General features: G+C 43.8%; 2 protein-coding genes across 3 annotated transcripts in view; both read right to left on the reverse strand.

The window, feature by feature from the left end:
* IFRD1 (interferon related developmental regulator 1) overlaps positions 1 to 10,099 on the reverse strand; it is a 32,534-nt gene extending 22,435 nt beyond the window's left edge. The window contains exons 1-4 of one of the 2 annotated variants that reach the window (XM_002712045.5): positions 9,777 to 10,099; positions 1,130 to 1,234; positions 898 to 982; positions 24 to 148 (exon numbers count right to left, since the gene is read on the reverse strand). In XM_002712045.5, coding sequence (XP_002712091.1) covers positions 24 to 148; positions 898 to 982; positions 1,130 to 1,234; positions 9,777 to 9,870 — 409 coding nt within the window. In that variant the 5' untranslated portion in view covers positions 9,871 to 10,099. Of the gene's footprint in view, positions 1 to 23; positions 149 to 897; positions 983 to 1,129; positions 1,235 to 8,968; positions 9,713 to 9,776 lie in introns of those variants that run through there. The other variant, XM_008258392.4, reaches the window with a different exon arrangement.
* LOC138849026 (uncharacterized) lies at positions 9,875 to 10,303 on the reverse strand. The gene has a single exon (XM_070071106.1). It carries the CDS (start codon positions 10,301 to 10,303, stop codon positions 9,914 to 9,916), a length of 390 nt encoding a protein of 129 aa, XP_069927207.1. The 3' UTR covers positions 9,875 to 9,913.
* Between the last annotated feature and the right edge of the window lie 11,986 nt (positions 10,304 to 22,289).

A 22,289-nucleotide genomic window follows, 5' to 3' on the forward strand; every position in this document is an offset into this window, starting at 1 on the left:
GAACTCAAAACCAAAGGCATTACCTTTTTTCAAACAGCGTTCAATGCTATCAGTTAAAGTCATTCTTCTTTCCAGAATAAATTCACAAAGCATTTTTGAAGCCAGGGCATTTTTAATACCTTCAAGAGCTGCTTGCCTTGTCTTTGCACTGTTTACAACAAAATGTAAAAAGGAAGAAAAAAGATCCAGTTGGAGTGCACCATCAGACTATGACTCTTAAAAGCATCACTTATTTCCTCCTAAACGTTTTCCATCATAAATTGCTTTTAAATTTTCAAGCTTTAACCATTTCTCAATATTATTTTTCACCCACAACTCACCTTATCACACAAAAGGTTTTCAAAGTGCTTATATTATAGTGTTTTTGCTCATTAGTTTGAGAGACACAACTTTAAATGGCTACATAATATTTTATAGTTTCAGTATACAAGATATGTTCTACATTATATATTTATGTATGTTCACGTTGTTTAACTCTATAAAAATCAAAATTCATGTTGGCATCTCCTGGGCTTTTTAATTCCCTTTGTTTAATTCAGGTGTAAAGTTACTATGAAGAAAAAATGTAGCTTTGACATTTTTCATGTCCATAACAAAAATGGTGAACAGTTTACAGCAAAGCTCAGTTGTCATTTCTAGTTGAAGATTAAATTTTAATTGAACAAACCTACTTTAATTATAATCAAACACTGGTATTTACATGCCATTATGTTACAACAATGACCAATCAGTCACATTACTATCTACATTAAAAGTCCAAAGGAACAAGAAACATTAAATAACCCAAAGCAAACATATCAAGCTTTGGTGAAGCACATTGCTATATCAAAAAAACAAAATTAAATAGATAAGGTTGCTAATTAGAATCATGCAGACTGGAAAACCAATATTTCCTACCTCTTATCCAGGGTTAGGTCAATTAATCCTTTCAACTTGTACTCTAAGTCTTCCTGAGATCCTTCCTCATCAAGGACTTCTGGTCCTAAGGAATAATACAAAGCAATCATTATCACTGAAGAAGGAAAAAAGCAAATATGGAACTAGTAATAGTATACTTTAGCTACAAGAACTTCTCCAGCAAAAGCACCTTTGTATCTAAAAGTGGCAAGTTGAAATTTAAAACTCATACCATCCTCAGCAAAACTGGAAGGATCACTGTAACCACTGCAATGGCTCATTGTTTCTATTGATGCATCTTCATCACTAAAAGGTTGAACATTTCGATGCTGGCCACCTGTTAGGTAGAAGATGCCAAGGTAAATGATCTTTTGACCACATATGCAAACACTTAACTTGGAAATTTAATTTACTTCAGAGAAACCCAGGACCAAAAACCCAAACTTATTTGTATTTCTATTTATTTATTTGAAACAGACAATAAAATCTTCCATCTGCTGGTTTACCCATAGATACCCACAACACTCAGGGCTGAATTAGGCTGAAGAAAGGAGCCATGAACTCCATCTGAGGCCCCCATGTGGGTGGCAATAACCCAACCATCAAGAAGCACATTATAGGCCGGCGCCGCGGCTCAATAGGCTAATCCTCCGCCTAGCACCACCGGCACACCGGGTTCTAGTCCCGGTCAGGGTGCCGGATTCTGTCCCGGTTGCCCCTCTTCCAGCCCAGCTCTCTGCTGTGTCCCGGGAAGGCAGTGGAGGATGGCCCAAGTGCTTGGGCCCTGCACCCGCATGGGAGACCAGGAGAAGCACCTGGCTCCTGGCTTCGGATAAGCGCGATGCGCCGGCCGCAGCGGCCATTGGAGGGTGAACCAACGGCAAAGGAAGACCTTTCTCTCTGTCTCTCTCTCTCTCTCACTGTCCACTATGACTGTAAAAAAAAAAAAAAAAAAAAAAAAAAAAGCAGCAGCACATTATAGAAGGAAGCTGGATCAGCAACAGAACTGGGGGTCTGGCTTTGTGGTGTAGCAGGTTAAGCCACCGCCTGTAACACTGGCATCATATATGGGTTCTGATTCAAATTCCAGCTGCTCTACTTCTGATCCAGCTCCCTGCTAATGAGCCTGTGAAAGTAGCAAAAGATGGCCCAAGTGCATGGGCCCCTGCTACCCACATGGGAGACCTTGAATGGAGTTCCAGGATCCCAGCTTTGGCCTGGCCCAAAGATTCTCATTCTCTCTCTCTCTGCTTTTAAATAAATAAAATAAATTTTTAAGAAAAAAATGAATAAAAATAATTTAAATAAAAGAATCAATTCTCTCTTTTGCGGTTGCCTGCAGTCATATTTGATGTGCACTATTTTTCTGCCTCTCAATAAATCTTGCTCTTCTGTTCAACACTTTAAAAAAAAGAGCAGGAACCTGAGTCAGGCATTCCAATATGGGATAGAGTGTTGCAAGTAGCATCTTAACTGCTGCAGCAAACACCCAGCCCCAAACTTATTTATTTGAATTGCAGAGCCCCAGTGTGAGAGGAAGAGTCAGAGAGCTTCCATACAATGCGGGTTCACTCCCCACATGACCACAACAGCCAGGGCTAGGCCACGCTAAAACCAGGAGATTCATCCATGTCTCCTACGTAGGTGGCAAGGGCCCAGGTACTTGGTCATCTTCTGCTGTTTTCCCAGGAGCATTAGCAGGCAGCCAGATTGGAAGTGGAGCAGCCAGGATATGAACCAGCACCTGAACAGGATGCCAGCATCACAGGTAGTGGCTTAACCCAGTACATCACAACACCGGCTACCCCAAACCTATTTTTCAAAAGAGATGAACAAAAGACATAAACTTTCCTAAAATAAGTCAATGCATCTAATATGTACTTTATAGCACCATTTACAAATTACATCAACCTCAGATATACTTATCAATCATCTAACAAGACACACCAATTTTGAGATATAAAAACTAATACATGAAAAAATTAGTATTGGGTGAGCACTATTGTGTAGTAAATTGCTCCACTTCCCATCCAGCTCCTGCTATTGGCCAGGAAAAGCAGTGGAAAATGAACCAAGTACTTGGGCCCCTGTATCCATGTGAGAGACCCAGATGAAGCTCCTGACTCCTGACTTCAGATTGGCCCAGTTCCAGTTGTTGCCATCATTTGGGGAGTGAACCAGCGGATGAAGGACCCTTCTGTCTGTAACTTTGCCAAATAAATAAATCAATAACTGCCAAACCATGATTTCAAAACCATGAAGACAAGAGAATAGATCCAGAAATAGAGTATTATGTCAGAAGTTAATGTAACACACATAAATATGGTTTCCAATGAGAATGACTGGGCTTCATAAACATTAATTGATGAATAGGTTCTCTTTATTTATTTATTTATTTTTGACAGGCAGAGTGGACAGTGACAGAGAGAGACAAGGAGAAAGGTCTTCCTTTACCATTGGCCCACCCTCCAATGGCCGCTGCAGCCGGTGCACTGCGGCCGGCGCATCGCGCTTATCCGAAGCCAGGAGCCAGGTGCTTCTCCTGGTCTCCCATGCGGGTGCAGGGCCCAAGCACTTGGGCCATCCTCCACTGCACTCCCGGGCCACAGCAGAGAGTTTGCCTGTAAGAGGAGTGACCAGGACAGAATCCGGCGCCCCGACCAGGACTAGAACCCAGTATGCCTGCGCCACAGGCGGAGGATTAGCCTAGTGAGCCGTGGCGCCAGCCTAGGTTCTCTTTTTTATACAAAGCTTTTATTTAATAAACATAATTTTCAGAAGTACAATCCCTGGATTATAGTAGTTCCTCCGCCCATACCCACCCTTCTACCCCCAAACCATCTCACCTCCTACTCCTTCTCCCATCCCATTCTTCATTAAGATTCATTTTTAATTATCTTTTTATACAGAAGATTAACTTAGCATATACTAAGTAAAGATTTCAAGATTGCACCCACACAGACACACAAAGTAAAAAGTACTGTTTGAAGACTTTGCATTAGTTTTAGCATTAATTCTCATAGTGCAACACATTAAGGACAGAGGTCCTACATGGGGAGCAAGTGCACAGTGATTCCTGTTGATTTAACAATTGACACCCTTATTTATGACATCAGTGATCACCTGAGGCTCTTTTCATGAGCTGCCAGGGCTGTGGAAGCCTCTTGAGTCCACAAACTCAGACATTATTTAGACAAGGCCATAATCAAAGTGGAAGTTCTCTCCTCCCTCCAGAGAAAGGTATCTCCAGCTTTGATGGCCCCTTCTTTCCACCAGGATCTCACAGAGATCTTTCATGTAGGTCATTTTTGCCACTGTCTTGACTTTCCATGCCTGAAATGCTCCCATGGGCTTTTTAGCCAGCTCCGAATGCCTTTAAGGGCTGATTCTGAGGCCAGAGTGCTGTTTAGGGCATTTGTCATTCTGAGTCTGCTGTGTGGCCTGCTTCCCATGTTGGATCGTTCTCTCCTTTTTAATTCTATCAATTATTATTAGCAGACATTTGGTCTTATTTATGTGATCCCTCTGACACCTAATCCTATCTTTAAGATCAGTTATGAACTTAAACTGATCACTTTAACTTAAGATGGCATTGGTACCTGCCAACTTAATGGAATTTGGAGTTCCATGGCAAGTTTTTAGCTTTATCCTTAGGGGTAAGTCTGAGGGAATGTGTGTGGAACTGTACATCTACTCCCTCTCTTATTCCCACTCTTAATTTTAACAGGGATCAATTTTCAATTGGATTTAAACACCTAGTAATAATTTGGTGTTAAGTAAAAGGTTCAACCAATGGTATTAAGTAGAAAAAGAAAATACTAAAAAGGAATAAAATAGTAAGCTGTTCCTTGACAGTCAGGACAAGGGCTGATCAAGTCATTGCTTCTCAGAGTGTCAGTTTCACTTCTACAGATTTCCTTTTAGGTGCTCTGTTAGTTGTCACAGATCAAGGAGAACATATATTTGTCCCTTTAGGACTGGCTTATTTCACTCAGCATAATATTTCCCAGATGGTGAGTAGGTTCTTAAGCAACTCATGTTAAGGGAAATTAGGGGCCGGTGCCGTGGCTCAGTAGGTTAATCCTCTGCCTTGTGGCGCCGGCATACCAGGTTCTAGTCCCGGTCGGGGCTCCGGATTCTATCCTGGTTGCCCCTCTTCCAGGCCAGCTCTCTGCTATGGCCCGGGAGTGCAGTGGAGGATGGCCCAGGTCCTTGGGCCCTGCACCCGCATGGGAGACCAGGAAGAAGCACCTGGCTCCTGGCTTCGGATCAGTGCAATGCGCCGGCCACAGCAGCCACTGGGGAGGTGAACCAACGGCAAAAGGAAGACCTTTCTCTCTGTCTCTCTCTCTCTCACTCTCCACTCTGCCTGTCAAAAAAAAAAAAAAAAAAAAAAAAAGGAAATTAGGGAGTTAAAGAGAAGTAATTTTAAAGATAAGTTGAACTAAGAGAAGGAAAAAAAGGCTGAAAACTGAAGCTTTGTATTGATATGGCATCAAAGCCTGTCACAAAGATTGCAACATAATCAAGAGTTTACTATAACGGCAATCTCCTTTTTTAAAATTAGAATCTCTCGGGGCTGGAGCTCAAGGTAAGTCTACTGCCTGCAGTGCCCGCAACCCATATGGGCACTGGTCTGAGTCCCGGCTGCTCCACTTCCGATCCAGCTCTCCACTATGGCCTGGGAAAGCAGAAGATGGTCCAAGTCTTCAGGCCCCTGCACATTAGTGGGAGGCCTGGAAGTTACTGGCTTTGGATCATTGTAGTTCCAGCCATCTGGGGATTGGGGATGGAAGACACCTCTCTCTCCCTCTCTCAGCCTCTGCCTCTCTCTAACTCTGCCTTTCAAATAAATAAATTTTTTTTTTTTTTTTTTTTTTTTTGGACAGGCAGAGTGGACAGTGAGAGAGACAGGGAGAAAGGTCTTCCTTTACCATTTGGCCCACCCTCCAATGGCCGCTGTGGCCGGTGCACCGCGCTGATCCGAAGCCAGGAACAAGGTGCTTCTCCTGGTCTCCCATGCGGGTGCAGGGCCCAAGGACTTGGCCATCCTCCACTGCACTCCCGGGCCACAGCAGAGAGCTGGACTGGAAGAGGAACAACTGGAACTAGAACCCGGTGTGCCCGGGCCACAGCAGAGAGCTGGCCTGGAAGAGGGGCAACCGGGACAGAATCCAGTACCCCGACCAGGACTAGAACCCAGTGTGCCGGCACCGCAGGCACTACAGACGGAGGATTAGCCTATTGAGCCTGGGCACTGGCATAAATAAATCTTTTAAAAAAGCTCTAGAATCTCTCCAGTTCATTGACTGAAGAAATAAATGCAGAAGCACTTAGGGATTCTTATGTTAATAAGGCAACTGCCCAGTCATGAATTACATCAAGCAATGAATTAAGTATGTCTGCCCCAAAAGTAACCTCAAAGCCACCTCATTTACCCCAGAGCCCAATTTCTCTTCCCAGTAAAAGCAAAGATCACACCAAATAGTAGATCCCTATGTTCAAAAATGTAATGTTATTTCTACCTTAAGTTTTTTTTTTTTTTAAGTCTGTTACTTTGGGGTTAATTTTTTTAATGGGGGTTGTCGTTTTTTTGTTTTTGTTTTTTTTAAGTCAAAACAGTACTTAGCATAGCAAGTGGCCTTGAAACCTGCTTGCCCATTAGGAAAAAGTATCAATCAAAGCAGTAAAGCATTAAGAAAAAGTAATGATGCCAAGTACACAAAGACCTATGACATCATAGTCTATTTCTGGATCTTTCTTCATTCATTGCCTTCATGATTTGAAGTCATGGCAATAGTTGAGTGTCTATCTGACTACTTCCAGTATCTTCATTGACAAGTCAACTCACATTTTTTATTTTTTATGGTTAGCCTATCTTGGGGTATTCCTTTGCATTTTTCTTACTCAGGTCTCTTCTAACTAATCAGCATCAGTGATGTCTTCTTAAGACTCAAAAGGAGAAGGGGTTTTAAATAAAAGATCCCTACATGAATGCCTAACAGCTAGATCAAACCCACCTTGTGATTCTAGGTACCACTAAAGAGGTGGCACTCTAGAACCTTATTTGTAGAAGACTTACTAACAAGATGTTGCTCTTTCTTAAAAATACTCTTTTCAGAGGTAGAGCTGTGGCACAGTGGGCTAAAGCCACCACTTCCTATGGCAACATCCCATATCAGAGCACAAGTTCAAGTCCCAGCTACTCCGCTTCAGACCCAGCTCCCTGTTAATGTGCCTGGAAGGCAGCAGGTGATGGCCCAAATCTTGGGCCCCTGCCACCCACGTGGGAAACTAGGATGGAGTTCCTGACTCTTGGCTTCAGCCTGGACCAAACCTGGCCATTGTGGCCATTTGGGGAGTAAGCCAAGAGACAGAAAGAAGAACTCTGTGTGTGGGGTGTGTGTGTGTGTGTGTCACTCTGCCTTTCAAATAAATAAACCTTATAAAAAAATTCTTTTCTAATTACAGTTAAGTACTGTGACACAGGTATGCATACCTAATAAGAGCTCAGTTTTATTAGCTTCCTAGAACTGTGTACTAACATTAAAAATAAAGGCTTTAATTATAAAACCCACTAAAGTGATAAAGTTGGTTATCTCAAGGCCTCATCCCTTCCTGGAGTAGCTGCTTAAGCGCAGCAGATTAAAACCTCCGGACATCCGCATCCCACACTGGAGTGCCAGCTACAGAGTTCCAACTACTCTACTTCCCAACCAGTTCCCTGCTAATGTGCCTGAGAGGCAGCTCAAGTACTTGGGCTCCTACTACCCACAGGCAGTTCCTGGCCCCTGGCTTCAGCACAGCCCAGCCCAGGATGCTGTGGGCATTTGGGGAGTGTCTCAAAAGACAGAAGATCTATCTTTCTGTCTGTGCCTTTAAATAAGTAAATAAATCTTTTAAAAAATAATTCCTCCCAGATGTCATTAATAATAAGGATTTGTAGTTAAGTTTATGACAACTTTCCATCTCTTCTCAATTATTATTTATTGAATACACAAAACATTCAACGTGTGACCACTTTAAAATTACAAAGTCAACCTCATGACCAGATTTTGCAATTACAAGAGGCAATTGGCTTAAAGCTCCTATAATGTTCAAAGTATGTATACTTTTATAAGCTAATCAAAGAACCCTTTCCCATTTCCTTATGCATGCTAAAAGTCGGTGTTTAAGTGCTTGTCCCATAGATGCTAAAATTCATATATACTAATATATATATATATATATATATATATATAAAACTAACAGAAAAGACAGTAGCAATAAGCTTAAGAAAGGTCACAAAAAACCCGTGAGACAAAATGTGGTATCAAGTCGGTATATAGAGCCGCAGGAGGCCAACACTGTAAATATTGTACAACGAAGGAAGGCATTTTGCCAGAAAGCTTCAGAAGGGATATATATGTCTGTGATTCATAGAGGTCATTACTGACATCATTACCATTTTCAAAACGACTTTAGCTTCCTGCTTCCCCATTGCCTCTGCTTTATCAACAAAAGGCAAACTTATGAAGAACACAGTCAATAAGGATCTAGATGGAATTCAAATGTTTAGTTCAGGTGAGAAAATACTGAAACACAGAGGTAAGAAGTATCCTCAATTCACACAGATGTCACAACTTCTCACCTTGCTATAAACAACGAATCTCAAGAACACGCACAGCATGTACGAAATTACAGTTCTAATAATCCATTCCCAATGTTAAATGTTTATCACATGATCACAAGTTTTTGTGCTGCCATAAAACTTATAGGAAAGCTTTCTAAACACCTGTTCCCAATCATCTTTGTCACCGTAACTGGCATACTTTTCCAATGAACAAAGGAATATCACTCTGAGTGTCAAAAAGTGGTATCTGTGTCAACAAATACCTAAAGGCTAACGTTAGCTCCAATGTTACTATGTCTGAAAATATGATACTACTTAACACCATAATCCCAACAAAAGAAACTACTCAGAAATGACTTTACGAAGTTTAATACTGGATTTGAGTTTGGTATGGTGTCTCCGGGGGGAGACTTTGTAACTGTTGGCTAGTTACACACACTGATTCAGTTAAGCACTTACCCATTCAGCAAAAGCTTCAGTTTTGCAGTCAGGACACAAAACCCCTAAACTTTCAGCCAACTGCAACGTAAGCTCCTCACCACCCCTGCTACTCGGGCCTCACGGCAAAAAACGCACAGGATGCAACACAAAGGAGAACGTGTTTTTTGCCCCCGGGTCGCCTGGGCTGCCGGCAGTAGGGCTGGGGACTAAAGCAGGTGCCAGCTAGGGACATGAGCTCAGCCTGCAGTGGGGCGATGTTCCCCAGCCTCCGACTCCTCGGCCTGAACAAGTGAACACGCGGGACGCGCCAAGTAGCAGCGGGATGCGAAGCCACTCGAATGCCTCTGCGTCATCCTCGTCCCTGAGCCCAGGCCGCGCGTGACGCGAGAGCCCATCCAAACACGCCGGACGTTTGGCATTCCCGAGAACTCCATGTTGGAGCCTGGGGATTGCAGGCGGCCAGTGACAGCATGGGCGCCTCGTCGGGCCTCAGAGCGCCCTACCCCTGGTCAGCGGGAGCTCGCCACAGCCGTTAAGAGCAGCTCCTGTCCCGCCAGCTCCCGGTCACCCCACACACTGCCAAGCCCACGGACCCATTCCTCCCCGCCCCCACAGCCGGTGTCCAGTAGTCCGGTTCGCAAGCCAGGCTCAAATCGCGCGAGACCGGGGCCCTAGGCACGCTGGGAATCGTAGTTCGTCAGCCAAACCACCCGCCCTGGACTCGCAACGTCTGAAGGAAAGAAAGAACTACAACTCCCACCGCGCCCTCGGTTAGGCCAGCCCAGCCGGCAACCGGGATGCCGGCGTCGGGGATATCATTCCTTACCTGCCGTTGCCGCCGTCGCCGCAGCTGCCCCTGAGCCGCCGCCGCCACCACTGCCACCGCGGTGGGGAGCGTTCCGCTTCTTGTTCTTCGGCATCGTCGGACGCCCGGTGCCGCCTAAACTCGGAAATTAGCGAGGATCAGCCGATGGAGCTGCACTTTTTACTCGTGCGTCTGTGCGGCGGGCGGCTGAGAGGCGAGTCTTCGGCTAACAAGAGAGGCGAGAAGCGGCGCGGGTAAGAGTGGGCGGTGGCGGCAGCAGAAATCCCCGTGAAGAGCTGTGATCGGAAACGATACATGTTTCTCTCTAGCGCGGGAGCTAAGGCGGGGCGGGCGAGGCCTCCACGCCTTAAGTAGCAAGACCGCCGACCGTCGTCACCATGTGTAGGCGGGACTCGAATTCTCACTAGCCAATCCCCGCAGATCTCCCCACTAGCGTCCACTCCGGGAGGCGCCTGGGACCGGACTACGACTCCCATTGCCGCCAGTCTCCCTCCAGCGCTCGGGAACGCGCCACCGATGCCGCGCATGATTCTGGGAAATGTAGTCTTTATGGAGTTGGGGGGGTCTGCGCTCCAGCTCCTCCCAGCTCCCCTCTGAGGGCTCCTCTGCCCACTCGCTTCTCCTGTCGTGACCCAGCCCCCTGCCTCGGCGCGGCCTCCGCCTTGGGATTGACTGCGTTAGTCACCAGTGATGAGCCATAGGCCGGGTATGCGGGAGGCCCAGAGCCAGCTTCCAACAGGGAGCCACGCAGTCCTCGCGACTCCTCTTTCCTTCGGCGGGTCGCGTTCTTTTTCACCGTTCCCCTACTTCCGTGCGGCCTGTAAGGAACTATATAATCCATGCTTGGGATCTCCGCGGTTTCAGCGGTTGAATTAGTTCAGCGATCCTCCCTCCTGTAGTTCAGGGCTACGTGCCGCCTGTGCTGCACTCCCCAGAATGCGTGCTTGTATCTCGCTAGTGTGTTTCTGTCTAGCTCGCGTTCCAGGCTGCACAGATCTGGCGAACCAGTGTCCGAGGTTCTACACCAGAACGTATCGTTTGACAATTCTACCTGCCAGTGGGGAGGTCAATTTTGGATGAAGCAAACATGAGCTTTAAATATCAGTAATTGGCAGTGGGATTTTTTGTTTTGTTTTTTGTTGCTCAAGGTGCTCCTGAGCAATAACAACATCTAAATACATTACAACACTTGTTATGTATTTAGAGCCTATTATTAGGTTCATATATTAACCATGTTTATGACAGACCAAACTCACCTACTCACCTCTTAGGAGGTGACTCATCCACTACACCACCTCTTACCTGGGCTCTATTCTCTTAGGTCCCACTTGCATCGTAACCCAGCATCTCTAAAATAAATAATATTTCCCTCTTCCTGTCTTCCTTTTGTGTGTTTACTGTGCTATTATTATCCTCCCATGTGTTCACATTCCAAGACTCATAACATTGTTCCTGTTTCTCTCTCTTTAGTGCCCCCTCCAAAAAAAAGTTAGCTCTAAAACAAAACTCTTAAATGCATACCCTGTTCCCCACTCACAAATGGCTTCAGTCCATGCCCGCACATTTTAAGGAATCTCCCAGTCTTTATCCATGTTTTATGCCACAATAATGCTGCTGGGGCTGGCGCCGTGCGTCCCATATGGGCACCAAGTTCTAGTCCCGGCTTCCCCTCTTCCAGTCCAGCTCTCTCTGTGGCCCGGGAGGGCAGTGGAGGATGGCCCAAGTGCTTGGGCCCCTGCACCGTGGCTTCGGCTTCAGATCCGCGCAGCGCCAGCCGTGGCGGCCATTTGTGGGGTGAACCAACAGAAGGAAAACCTTTCTCTCTGTCTCTCTCTCTCATTGTCTATAACTCTACCTGTCAAATAAAAGGGCGGGGGGCGCTTTCTCCTAGCCAGGCTCTGACTTCTTATTCAAGAGAGAACACCCTCCTGAGGTTTTTGCCTTGGTCAGAATGGTGTCATATGATAATCCCTAGCTGCAAGGAAGCCTAGAAGATAAGTATTTCATTTGGGCTCATTGACAATCAAATCTGAGCTTCTGTTGGTAGGAATGAAGGGGAACATAATGGATGTAAAATGGGCAACTAGTATGTCTGCCTCATATACTGTGAGGCGGAAGTCACCCATGCTCTAATAAGCATCAGCTGTTGGTTATCAGCTTGCCATACCACTGCCTCTTACCTCTTAGTCATAGTTAGCTGTACGTAGTGTCCTACAAAAAGCAACTTACTTGGTTTAACATTCCATCTAACATCACCACCATGGTAAGTACACTCAAATATTGCAAAAATAAATATGTTAATCAGAATTTGGGAAACACCTGAGAAGAGATTCAAGCTCCCGTGTGGTCTGTGGGTTGCAGACTTTGTTGCAAGGACAAGTAACACACCTGAGACTCAATATTCAAACCATCCTTGAAGGCATGAACAGGAAAGATTTTCTTTGGATGACTTTGGTCATGTATTCCTTGGGATTCTTCACATGGCATTAAGCAGAATTCAGGGTTTCCCGGATCTTCCATGTAGAACTTGTCAGAATCTGGTTTCTGCCTGTACCTCTCAAATAACACCACCTAACACAATCCCCTCTCTTCTGCCATATTGAACTCCTAGCAGGTCTCCAAGCTCAATGGAATACCTTCTGAGCCTCTGGGCTCAAACAAAGTTGGCACCTGCCAACCTCCCCCATCTTATCTGCTGCCCTCTTTTCTCTCCCACTGTACTTCAGCCACACTGGTTTTTGCCAACCCCAAATACAGTTTATTCCCTCCTAAGACTTTTGCAGAGGCAGGCATTGTGGCACAGCAGGGTAAGCTGCCACTTGGGACACTGTCATCCCATTATCAGAGTGCCAGTTCGAGTCCCAGCTGTTCTACTTCTGATCCAGCTTCCTGCTAATGTGTATGTGATGGCAGTGGAAGAAAGATATTTGCAGTAGCTTCTCCCTCTGCCTGGTATGAACATCCTGAGTTCCACAGTTGCCACTCAGATCTCACTGTAAATGACATCTCCCAGAAGAGCCCTTCCCACTCTGCATTCTAAAGTAGCTTCCTCACCCATCTGCTACCACCTCATACCACCTGCCTATTTTCCTAAAGCACATCTCACTACCTAATGCTCTTCTAGTTTGAGTATTACTGTCTCTCTCCCCTACTAGAATGTTGGAATTATGAGAAGAGATCCTGTCTGTTTTATTCACTGCTGTATCATCAGTAACCAAATGGTACATGGCACTTAGTATATATGTAGGTCATATTTATTGCATAAATACATGGATAAATAATTGAATGGCATTCCTCTGCCCAAAACATCCTTCCATAAAATCTCCCCCTCATCCTTTAAGTTACAGATCTTGGACTCCCCAACATGTCTGATTTAACACTCTCTCTTCTGCATTCTGATACTGCCTTCTCTAGAGTAGCATCAATTATACATAATGTAATTCTTTTTTTTAAAACTATCATATTTGAAAGGCAGAATGACAGAGATGGAGAGAGGGAAGGAGGGAAAGCAAAAAGAGAGAGAGAAGTCTTTCATTCTCTGGTTTACTTCCCAAATGCCCACAATAGCTGGGGGTAGGCCTGGCCAAAGCCAAAAGCCAGAAAATCTATCTGGATCTCCCTTTTGGGTGGCAGGGACCCAAGCACTTCTTGGAACATCAGTAGGAAGCTGGATCAGAACATAGAGTAGCCAGGACTCAAACCAGCACTCCAATATGGAATGCAGGCAAAACAAGCAGCAGCTTAACACACTGCCACAGCACCCACCACTATATTGTAATTCTTGATTGCTTGTCTGTTTCCCCATCAGAAACAAACTTCACTGGGTAAAGTCTGTAATTTATGAAACACACAGCAGTTCTTTCCAAATACATGCAGTACCTTTGGACATATTAGAAAAAGGATTTTAGCTTGCTAAGTGCTAATGGGCTGGAATGCAGCCCCACTCTCTCCTTAGCAGAGAACAATGTACACGTCAGTATGTAGTGGCCTAGGTAGATGATACCTGTGTGTATTTCCTGAAGGAATGAGTTGCTTCTGTTTCTTAGCAGGTCTCTCTCTCTCTCTCTCTTTTTTTTTTTCTTTTGACAGGTAGAGTTGGAGTGAAAGAGAGAGAAAGGTCTTCCTTCCGTTGGTTCACTCCCCAAATGACCGCTATGGTCAGCGCTGCGCCGATCCGAAGCCAGGAGCCAGGTGGTTCTTCCTGGTCTCCCATGCGGGTGCAGGAGCCCTCCTGGGCCACAGCAGAGAGCTGGATTGGAAGAGGAGCAATTGGGACTAGAACCCGGTGCCCATTTGGGATGCCGGCGCCACAGGCAGAGGATTAACCAAGTGAGCCACGGCGCCAGCCCCTTGAGCAGTTCTCTTAAAAGCAAAGGAACTAAGGTGGGAGGAAGGATGAGATTAACCTTTATCAGAAGTCCACGCTGCCACTGTTCTAGAGTCTTTTTCACACATTTCAGGTAATTCTTACGACAGCCCTGTGCAAGAAAGATCAGTGTTACCATTTTGCGGATGAAGAAATAGGCTCATAGAGATGTTTTGCAACTTCCCCAAGATCATACCACCAGTAAACAGTGAGTCTGATTGAAACCAAGGCCCATCTGCTTCCAAGGTTGCCTTTTGTGTGTGTGTGAAGTTTTTTTATTATTATTATTCTATTTATTTGAAAGAATTACAGAGAGAGAGATGTAGGTAGGTAGGTAGGCCTTCCATCCGCTGGTTCACTCCCCAAATGACCACAGTGGCCAGAACAGAGCTGACCCGAAGCCAGGAGCCAGGAGCTTCTTCCGGGTTTCCCATGTGGGTGCCCAGGCCCAAGGAGTTGGGCCATCTTTTACTGCTTTTCCAGGCAGAGAGCTGGATTGGAAGTGGAGCAGCTGGGACTTGAATAGCACTGCAGGCTGGAGCTTTAACCCACTGCGCCAGAGCGCCGGCCCCCAAGGTTGCCTTTGCCACATGGGAACCTGACTTCTAGTTCTCAGGAATCCGAGTTATGTTTGCATTCCAGTCAGAAACAGCATATCTGGGCCAAAACTTGCCGTGTTCTTTTGTTTTAGTGTGCCTTGATCTCTGGTTGTCAATATAACAGATATTCAGGTTTTGACTGCTGATGGTTGTTTCAGATTTACATTTCTCTGATATGTTTCTAAGGCTATAGAGGAATTGTATTGTCAAATAGTGATGTTATTCAATCAAATGTTTAAAATTATCATTTGTTATGTTTTCAGTTGTGTTATGCAATCTAATGTGAAAAAACTTCTACATTTGAGATGCCTGTTTAAGAAAGGCTAGAATGGCAAATTTGTTAGAATCCATAAACCTTAAAATATATTTTGTTGGCCTTATTTTTATGTGGGAGACATTTATTTGTAGTTTTCAGCTTTGAAAATTGCATATACTTTCTCTAGTTAAATTTCTGACAAAGAGCAGTAAGAGTAATGTTCAGGTGTCTTCTAAAATGAGAATGTTCCTTACTTCACCAAATTACAGTATTATCAAAAACATATTATGACACCGTGTTAGAAGAGTATTATGAGGGGCCAGCACTGTGGTGTAGCAGGTTAAGCTGCCACCTGCGACACCAGCATCCCATGTGGGTGCTGATTCAAGACCCAGCTGCTCTACTTCCAATCGAGCTCCCTGCTAATGCACCTGAGAAAGCAGCAGAAGATGGCCGTGGTACTTGGATCATTGCACTCACATGAAAAGCCTGGAAGAAGTTCCAGACTCCTGGCTTCAGTATGGCCCAGCCCTGGCCATCATGGCCATTTGGGAAGTAAACAAGCATATGAAAGATCTCTCTGTAGACTCTCCTGCTCTTTCTCTAACTCTGCCTTCCAAATAAATAAAAACATAAAATCTTTTTTAAAAAAGTATTATGAGCCATGTATTCCATAATAAGTGCAGCCAGACAGTGATTTTTGTGAAATATTGGAAGCAATCTTCATGGCATGTGTGTGGGTGTGTCCTCCTCTCTATCACTTTGCCTTTCAAATAAATATAAAGATCTCTTTATGGTTTCTTCATTGTATATCAGATTCTATTTCATGGGAATTCAGAATTAGAACTGAGAGATATTCATAGAGTCTGGACTAGTCTCTTGCACAGTAGATAAAAAGCATCACAGATATGGAAAAACAAGAAAGTCAGGTTGCAGAGAGAAAAGAATGAAGCAGGACTAGAGACAGAAGCTGAGACAAAAGATGGAACTGCTTAGCTTCTCCTGGGCTTCCACTTGCAGCTAGTAGAATTACTAGAGATGGAACTGAATTCCTGTCTTAGGGTTCCAGAGGACACCCCTGAACTTTGAAAATAAGCTGTGTTTAAGTCGAGTCAGTTTCTGTTTCTTAAAAGTCAAAGTAGTTGATAGTTTCTTCTTAGAACTCCAGTGGGTTTTTTTTTTATTTATTTTTTTATTTTTTGAGAGGCAGAGTGGACAGAGAGAGAGACAGAGAGAAAGGTCTTCCTTTGCCATTGGTTCACCCTCCAGTGGTCGCCGCGGCCGGCGTCCTGCAGCCAGCGCACCACGTTGATCCGAAGGCAGGAGCCAGGTGCTTCTCCTGGTCTCCCATGGGATGCAGGGCCCAAGCACTTGGGCCATCCTCCACTGCACTCCCTGGCCACAGCAATGAGCTGGCCTGGAAGAGGGGCAACCGGGACAGAATCCGGTGCCCCGACCGGGACTAGAACCCGGTGTGCGGGCGCCGCAAGGTGGAGGATTAGCCTATTGAGCCGCGGCGCCGGCCTCCAGTGTTTTCTTGATCTGGTTTCTCTCTCTTGGAAACCCAGGAAACTATCCAGTCACTTGCAAGTTGGACTTTAAAAAAATATGTCTTTTACTCTCATACAAAATACAGTAGGAACTAGGGACAGATTCTCCAACACCTTCCAGGCATGTTAGCATTTTTCTAAATTATGCAGAATGTGTGAACTGCAAAGTTTCATTTATAGTTAGTAATATTTATTGTGAACCAACCCAGCCAAAAAAAATTCTGAAAAGACACTTTAAAAACCTAAGCCCAACTTAACTGACCAAAGTTTGTCACATTGAAATATTTAAATAGTCCAAAAATTATAATTAACTATTATTCAAGATAAGAAAAAGCTAGCCATTGAACAAATTGCTCAAAGATTGGTAAACTTTTAAATATATTTAGTAAATATTTTTCATTCTATTCAGGAAAGTCTTCCATAATTAATTTGTTATAGATAACATTGTGTGCTTATCACACCACCCCCAATTTTCTCAGAACCCCAGTTTTGTTCAAATATCCAACCTCCTTTTAGTGACTAGAAGTTTCAGGCTGGACCTAGTCTCAGTACTGGGGGTTGGGTCATGAATGAACTTATGATTGATTCCTCTTATAAATGGTTGTTTAAGTCTTGGGTGTGTATCAGTTCTAGCCACTGAGATGGAAGAGTTAAAGGGCTTGCGGGAAAGATTTCTCCTTCCCAAAAGAAATACACATGAAAAGATGGCAGTGTCTTTCCCTGGATGTTGTCATTTGTGAACCTAAGTTCAAGCAAAGCTAACACAAATGGCAAAAAAAAAAAAAAAAAAAAAAAAAAAAACAGGTCAAAGAAACTTAACAAGGTTTTGAGTCAATGAATTACTCAATAAGCTCCATTTACCACCTTTAGACCATTTATTATGTGAGATAAAAAGTGCTTTGAATATTTAAGTCAACTTTAACTGGAAATTTTTCTGATGTGGGGCTAAAAGTATCCCAGCATTGCTATGTCTAACAACCTCCTTACAATAATGGTACCATGTGGCCGGCGTCATGGCTCAATAGGCTAATCCTCCGCCTAGCAGCGCCGGCACACGGGGTTCTAGTCCTGGTCGGGGCGCCAGATTCTGTCCCGGTTGCTCCTCTTACAGTCCAGCTCTCTGCTGTGGCCCGGGAGTGCAGTGGAGGATGGCCCAAGTGCTTGGGCCCTGCACCCCATGGGAGACCAGGAGAGGCACCTGGCTCCTGCCATCGGATCAGCGCGGTGCGCCAGCCACAGCACACCAGCCCCGGCGGCCACTGCAGGGTGAACCAATGGAAAAGGAAGACCTTTCTCTCTGTCTCTCTCTCTCACTGTCCACTCTGCCTGTCAAAAATAAATAAATAAATAAAAATAATGGTACCATGTGGCAGTTTCTAATATTTCTATATGTCTGAAGAAATTAGTTGAGCAAAAATAATGCCAAAACTATTCCCATGCTACCCTGAAAAGTCCCATATATTCCAAGGAAGGAAATATCTTTAAAGTCTCCACTCCTGTCACCTACTGTTTTATACACAGATTGTACCAACATAGGGCCATTGCCTACTTCATGCCACCTCTGCAGAATTCTGTCCAAGGACATCCTGTTAAAACTATTTGGAGAATTTTCTTCCGTACCCAATATTACCATGCATGTCATTTTGAACTCTTTCTTTACTCTCCTGTCATTCTTTCTCCATCATTGTCATTCCTAATCAAGGGTTTTCATTTCCTTTAATGGTCCTTAATAAGGTTGCTGTTGTTATTCATTAGCATCAGTTGTTTTGTTTTGTTTTTCCTTTTACTAGAGCATCTTTCATGGAGGAGTCTACTTTTCTGTCAGTGATGTCCTAAAGGTGGCTAGCTTTCATTGTGCCAAGATGGATGATTCATGAATAGTAGTTTTCCTTCCACAGTTGTCACAATGGGTGAACAATGGTAGCTTCTCTGTATTCCAAAGGAGGAGAGTGTAAAATGTGCTCTGCCCACATGATAATGTAGTTAATTGGACTCTACATTTATAGGTCATGAAGGTTGTTTCTTGGCTTGATTTCCATGCCCTACCTTTTGTGTATGTGTGTGGGGTGTGTGTGTGTGTGTGTGTGAGAAGGAGGTATTTTATAGTCCCAAATTATTCCCATTTATACACCCATTGAATCAAATTCACCTTTGTCTCCTAGTTCTGTTTCTTAAGATGCATTTTAAGAAGCTCAAAGCTAGGAGTGGGGTTTGGTGCAGCAGTTTGGCCATTTGGGATGCCCACATTCCATATCAGAGTGCCTGAGTTTGAGTCCTGGCTCCTCTCCTGATTCCAGCTTCCTTTAAATGCACACCCTGTGAGGCAGCAAGTACTTGGGTCCCTGCTACCCACAATGGACACTTGGATGGACTTCCAGGTTCTTGTCATCTGCCTGGCCTGTTGTGGGCATGTGAGGAGTGAGCCAGCAAATGGAAGAGCTCCCCTCCAATCCAGTCTCTCTGCCTTTCAACTGTAATAAAACAATAAAAAAAAAAAAAAAAAAAAAACACCCCAGACTAAGAAACTCTCAAAATAGAAAGGGGACCAGCAACTTTTATACTTTCCTGCTCTTTAGAACCTTAAAGCAACATTCAGGAATGTTCTTTTCCTCCTCCTGTACTCCCAAGTTCTACCTCCTTAATCCACTCTTCTCACCTTTAGTATATTTTATCTTGAAGATGTACACAGTACTGCACACCATTTTCATAGCCATACACCAGAATATCTCCTTGTTTGCTTTTATATGAGGGAGTGCACTCTGTAAGCTTCACTGTTTTCATTTTTTTCAAATTTGCCCCTTGTTTGTTTTGTTGTTTTTGTTTTTATTTTTTTTGCTTTGGGTGGAATCAATAGTTATGGTCTGGAGCCAGCATTGTGGCATAGCGGGTAAAGCTGCCTCCTGTAGTGCTGGCATCCCATATGGGCACCAGTTCGAGTCCCGGCTGCTCCACTTCTGATACAGCTTTCTGCTATGGCCTGTGAAAGCAGTAGAAGATGACCCAAGTCCTTGGGCCCCTGCACTCATGTGGGAGACCCGGAAGATGCTCCTGGCTCCTGGCTTCAGATCAACGCAGCTCCAGCCACTGCGGCCATCTGGGGAGTGAACCAGTGGATAGAAGATCTCTCTCTCTCTCTCTCTCTCTCTCTCACTCTCTGACTCTGCCTCTCTGTAACTCTGCTTTCAAATAAATAAATAAATATTTTTTAAAAATAGGGTTTGACAGAGAAGCAAATAACTAATGTATTAATTTAAAATTATAGATGACGTTGAATGCAACATCTAGCTTTGATATTCAACCTAAAGCTATATCCAGTCCCTGACTTCTCTGTTTACTATCTGACAGAAACTTCGAATTCAACAAATGAAAAATTTATCCACTCCACTATTACCCCACTCCTACCTGTTTCTTCTCTAATATTAGGAATCATGGTTAATGGCTCTACTGTCTATCTCAACATCCAAACCAGGAATCTAACCTCATTCAGCACATTAAGCCATCTGGACGATCATCCTTAATTAAGGCAAATCTCATCATAATTTTCACAAAGATCAAACTGCCACCTCCTTCCCAGCAGAATGCATTGTCCTCTCTGGTATGACCCCAAGTGCTCTAGAGAACTTTCTGTCATGCAGAAATAGCATAACCCTTAGTGGTAAGAAGATACATTATCTGGAATCAGACCATTAGGATTTGAACCCTGCCTGGCTCTACCACTTACCAGGAGCAAGTTATATCAAACCTCTATGCTTCAGTTTTTCTATGAAATAGGACTGAAAAGTAGTACTTCTGAGGGTTAACGGGAGAAGTAAACAATATAAAACATATCAGCACTTAGGGCATGCCCACACATGGTAAATACTCAAAATGTGTATATTATTATCATCATTGTTATTATTGAAAATTTGTGAAATTCACTGCACTAACTTGTTTATATTTTCTTTACTAAGCTTTGAGTTCCTGGCATCTAAATTATTTTGCAACCCAGGACTCAGCACTAACCTGAAAAGCAGCAGACACTTCATAAACATTTTTTGATTGAATTATCCCATTACTACCTGGCTCATAACCCTTCATTGGCTCCTGATTGCCTGTACAATAAAATCCATGCTCTTTAACATGATTTACAAACCCTCTGAAATCTGGCTGCTACACATTTATTCAGCTTCATCTCCCTACACTCCTACTAAGCAGTATCACTTGTGGGTCCCAAAGCAGACATTTCCTTCAGCAGGAATCTATTTCCAGGACCTTTCCCCAGATCTGGTTGAGCATCTTTTGATAATCAAGATCCAAATCAAGTATTTTTCCTTTGGTCTTTCCTGAAGCATTGATAAGTAGTCACCAATTCTAGGAAGCATAAGAAAATGAACAACTTGTTGGTATTGTGCTATAACACAGGATGAAATAATACATCTACATTTCTAGGATTCATGACCACCCTCTGGCTAGAACTGACCCCTCCCTCCTTCATGCCTTTTGCCTCTTTTGTGAACCACTGAATACCTGAGACAGAACACAGCTCACAGATGTCCTTACTCATCATTGCACCTCAACCACTCAACCCAGTGATTGATACAGACAGACACCTAACAAATACTTTTTGAACCAATAAAATGTCAACAAATGATTATCATTGTTGTGGAAGGCAAGAAAAACTGCTCTCCCCCCACTTAGTCATCAATAGTAAATATCCCTATTATATAAATCCCCCTACAATCACTTTCTCCCTTCTGTTCTGGGTGGTGATGCAGAATGCTAAGCCTGTGCCAGCTCATACTGCGTTTGTTACATTTAGCTGTCTTTCACAGTTAACACATGTCTTCTCCCAATATACATTTCCATTTTTTAAAAAAGAAAGTGATCTACTGTGATACATCAACATTATCTGATGCCTTTAAGAAGAAAGATATTGATAGAGAATAAAATGCATAATATTTTTCAAAATTGTTGATACATTTAAGTACGAATGCACATATTAATAAGAGCCCATTAAAACTGTATAAAAGCGATTATCTAAACTCACCAGGTAAGGTATATTGCTGTTAAGGTCATCTTTGATTTATTCTGGCTGATGGAGTTCATGTATGTTGTTGCATCAGATCACGTGGCATTTTCTACTTACCAACTTGCGCACACACACACACAGCCCTGCAGCAGGTTTCCTCTGGCTCAGTCAGTCTTTGATAAGGACAACCGTAAATTCTCCTGGCTGCATGTACATTGGTGCAGTCAGATCATATGCATTTTCTACCAACAAACTAGTGCACACACGCTGACCTGCAGGAAGTTTCCTCTGGCTTGGCTTTTGATTGGTAAATTCCAAGTCCAGTCTCCTCTCAGCAGACTCTCCAATGAAATAGTATTCCCTCAAGATGACATTCAGCCAGAATAATAAATGTTCAACATGACAGTTTCACGACTTAGTCTGTGAAACTGAACACAGCCTCTGGCTGGTGATGATAACTACACTGGCAGATACATGTTTTACAGTATAGCACTGACTGGTCTAATGAGGGAACCATGTAGAGGCCCTCTCTGCTTTAATAATGACCCATTGTCTTGGGAAACCTCTCCATCTATGAGAATAAGCCCTGGAGCAGCTCATGATTTGGTGGTCACTATGACAACTCAAGCTTTCAGAGACCCTGTAGGTCTGCAGGAGGTTATATATTGGACCTGCCTTTGAGAGTACGCTGCAGGGGAGAGCTAATACCTCCAACCCTCACTGGGATCTAAAGT

The sequence above is a fragment of the Oryctolagus cuniculus genome, chromosome 3 (assembly GCF_964237555.1).
Source record: "Oryctolagus cuniculus chromosome 3, mOryCun1.1, whole genome shotgun sequence".
In the NCBI taxonomy this organism is placed as follows: domain Eukaryota; kingdom Metazoa; phylum Chordata; class Mammalia; order Lagomorpha; family Leporidae; genus Oryctolagus; species Oryctolagus cuniculus.

Bases quoted from the DNA above. Each gene is read 5' to 3' on its own strand.
- LOC138849026 (XM_070071106.1), bottom strand. From the start codon at position 10,303: ATGCGCGGCATCGGTGGCGCGTTCCCGAGCGCTGGAGGGAGACTGGCG.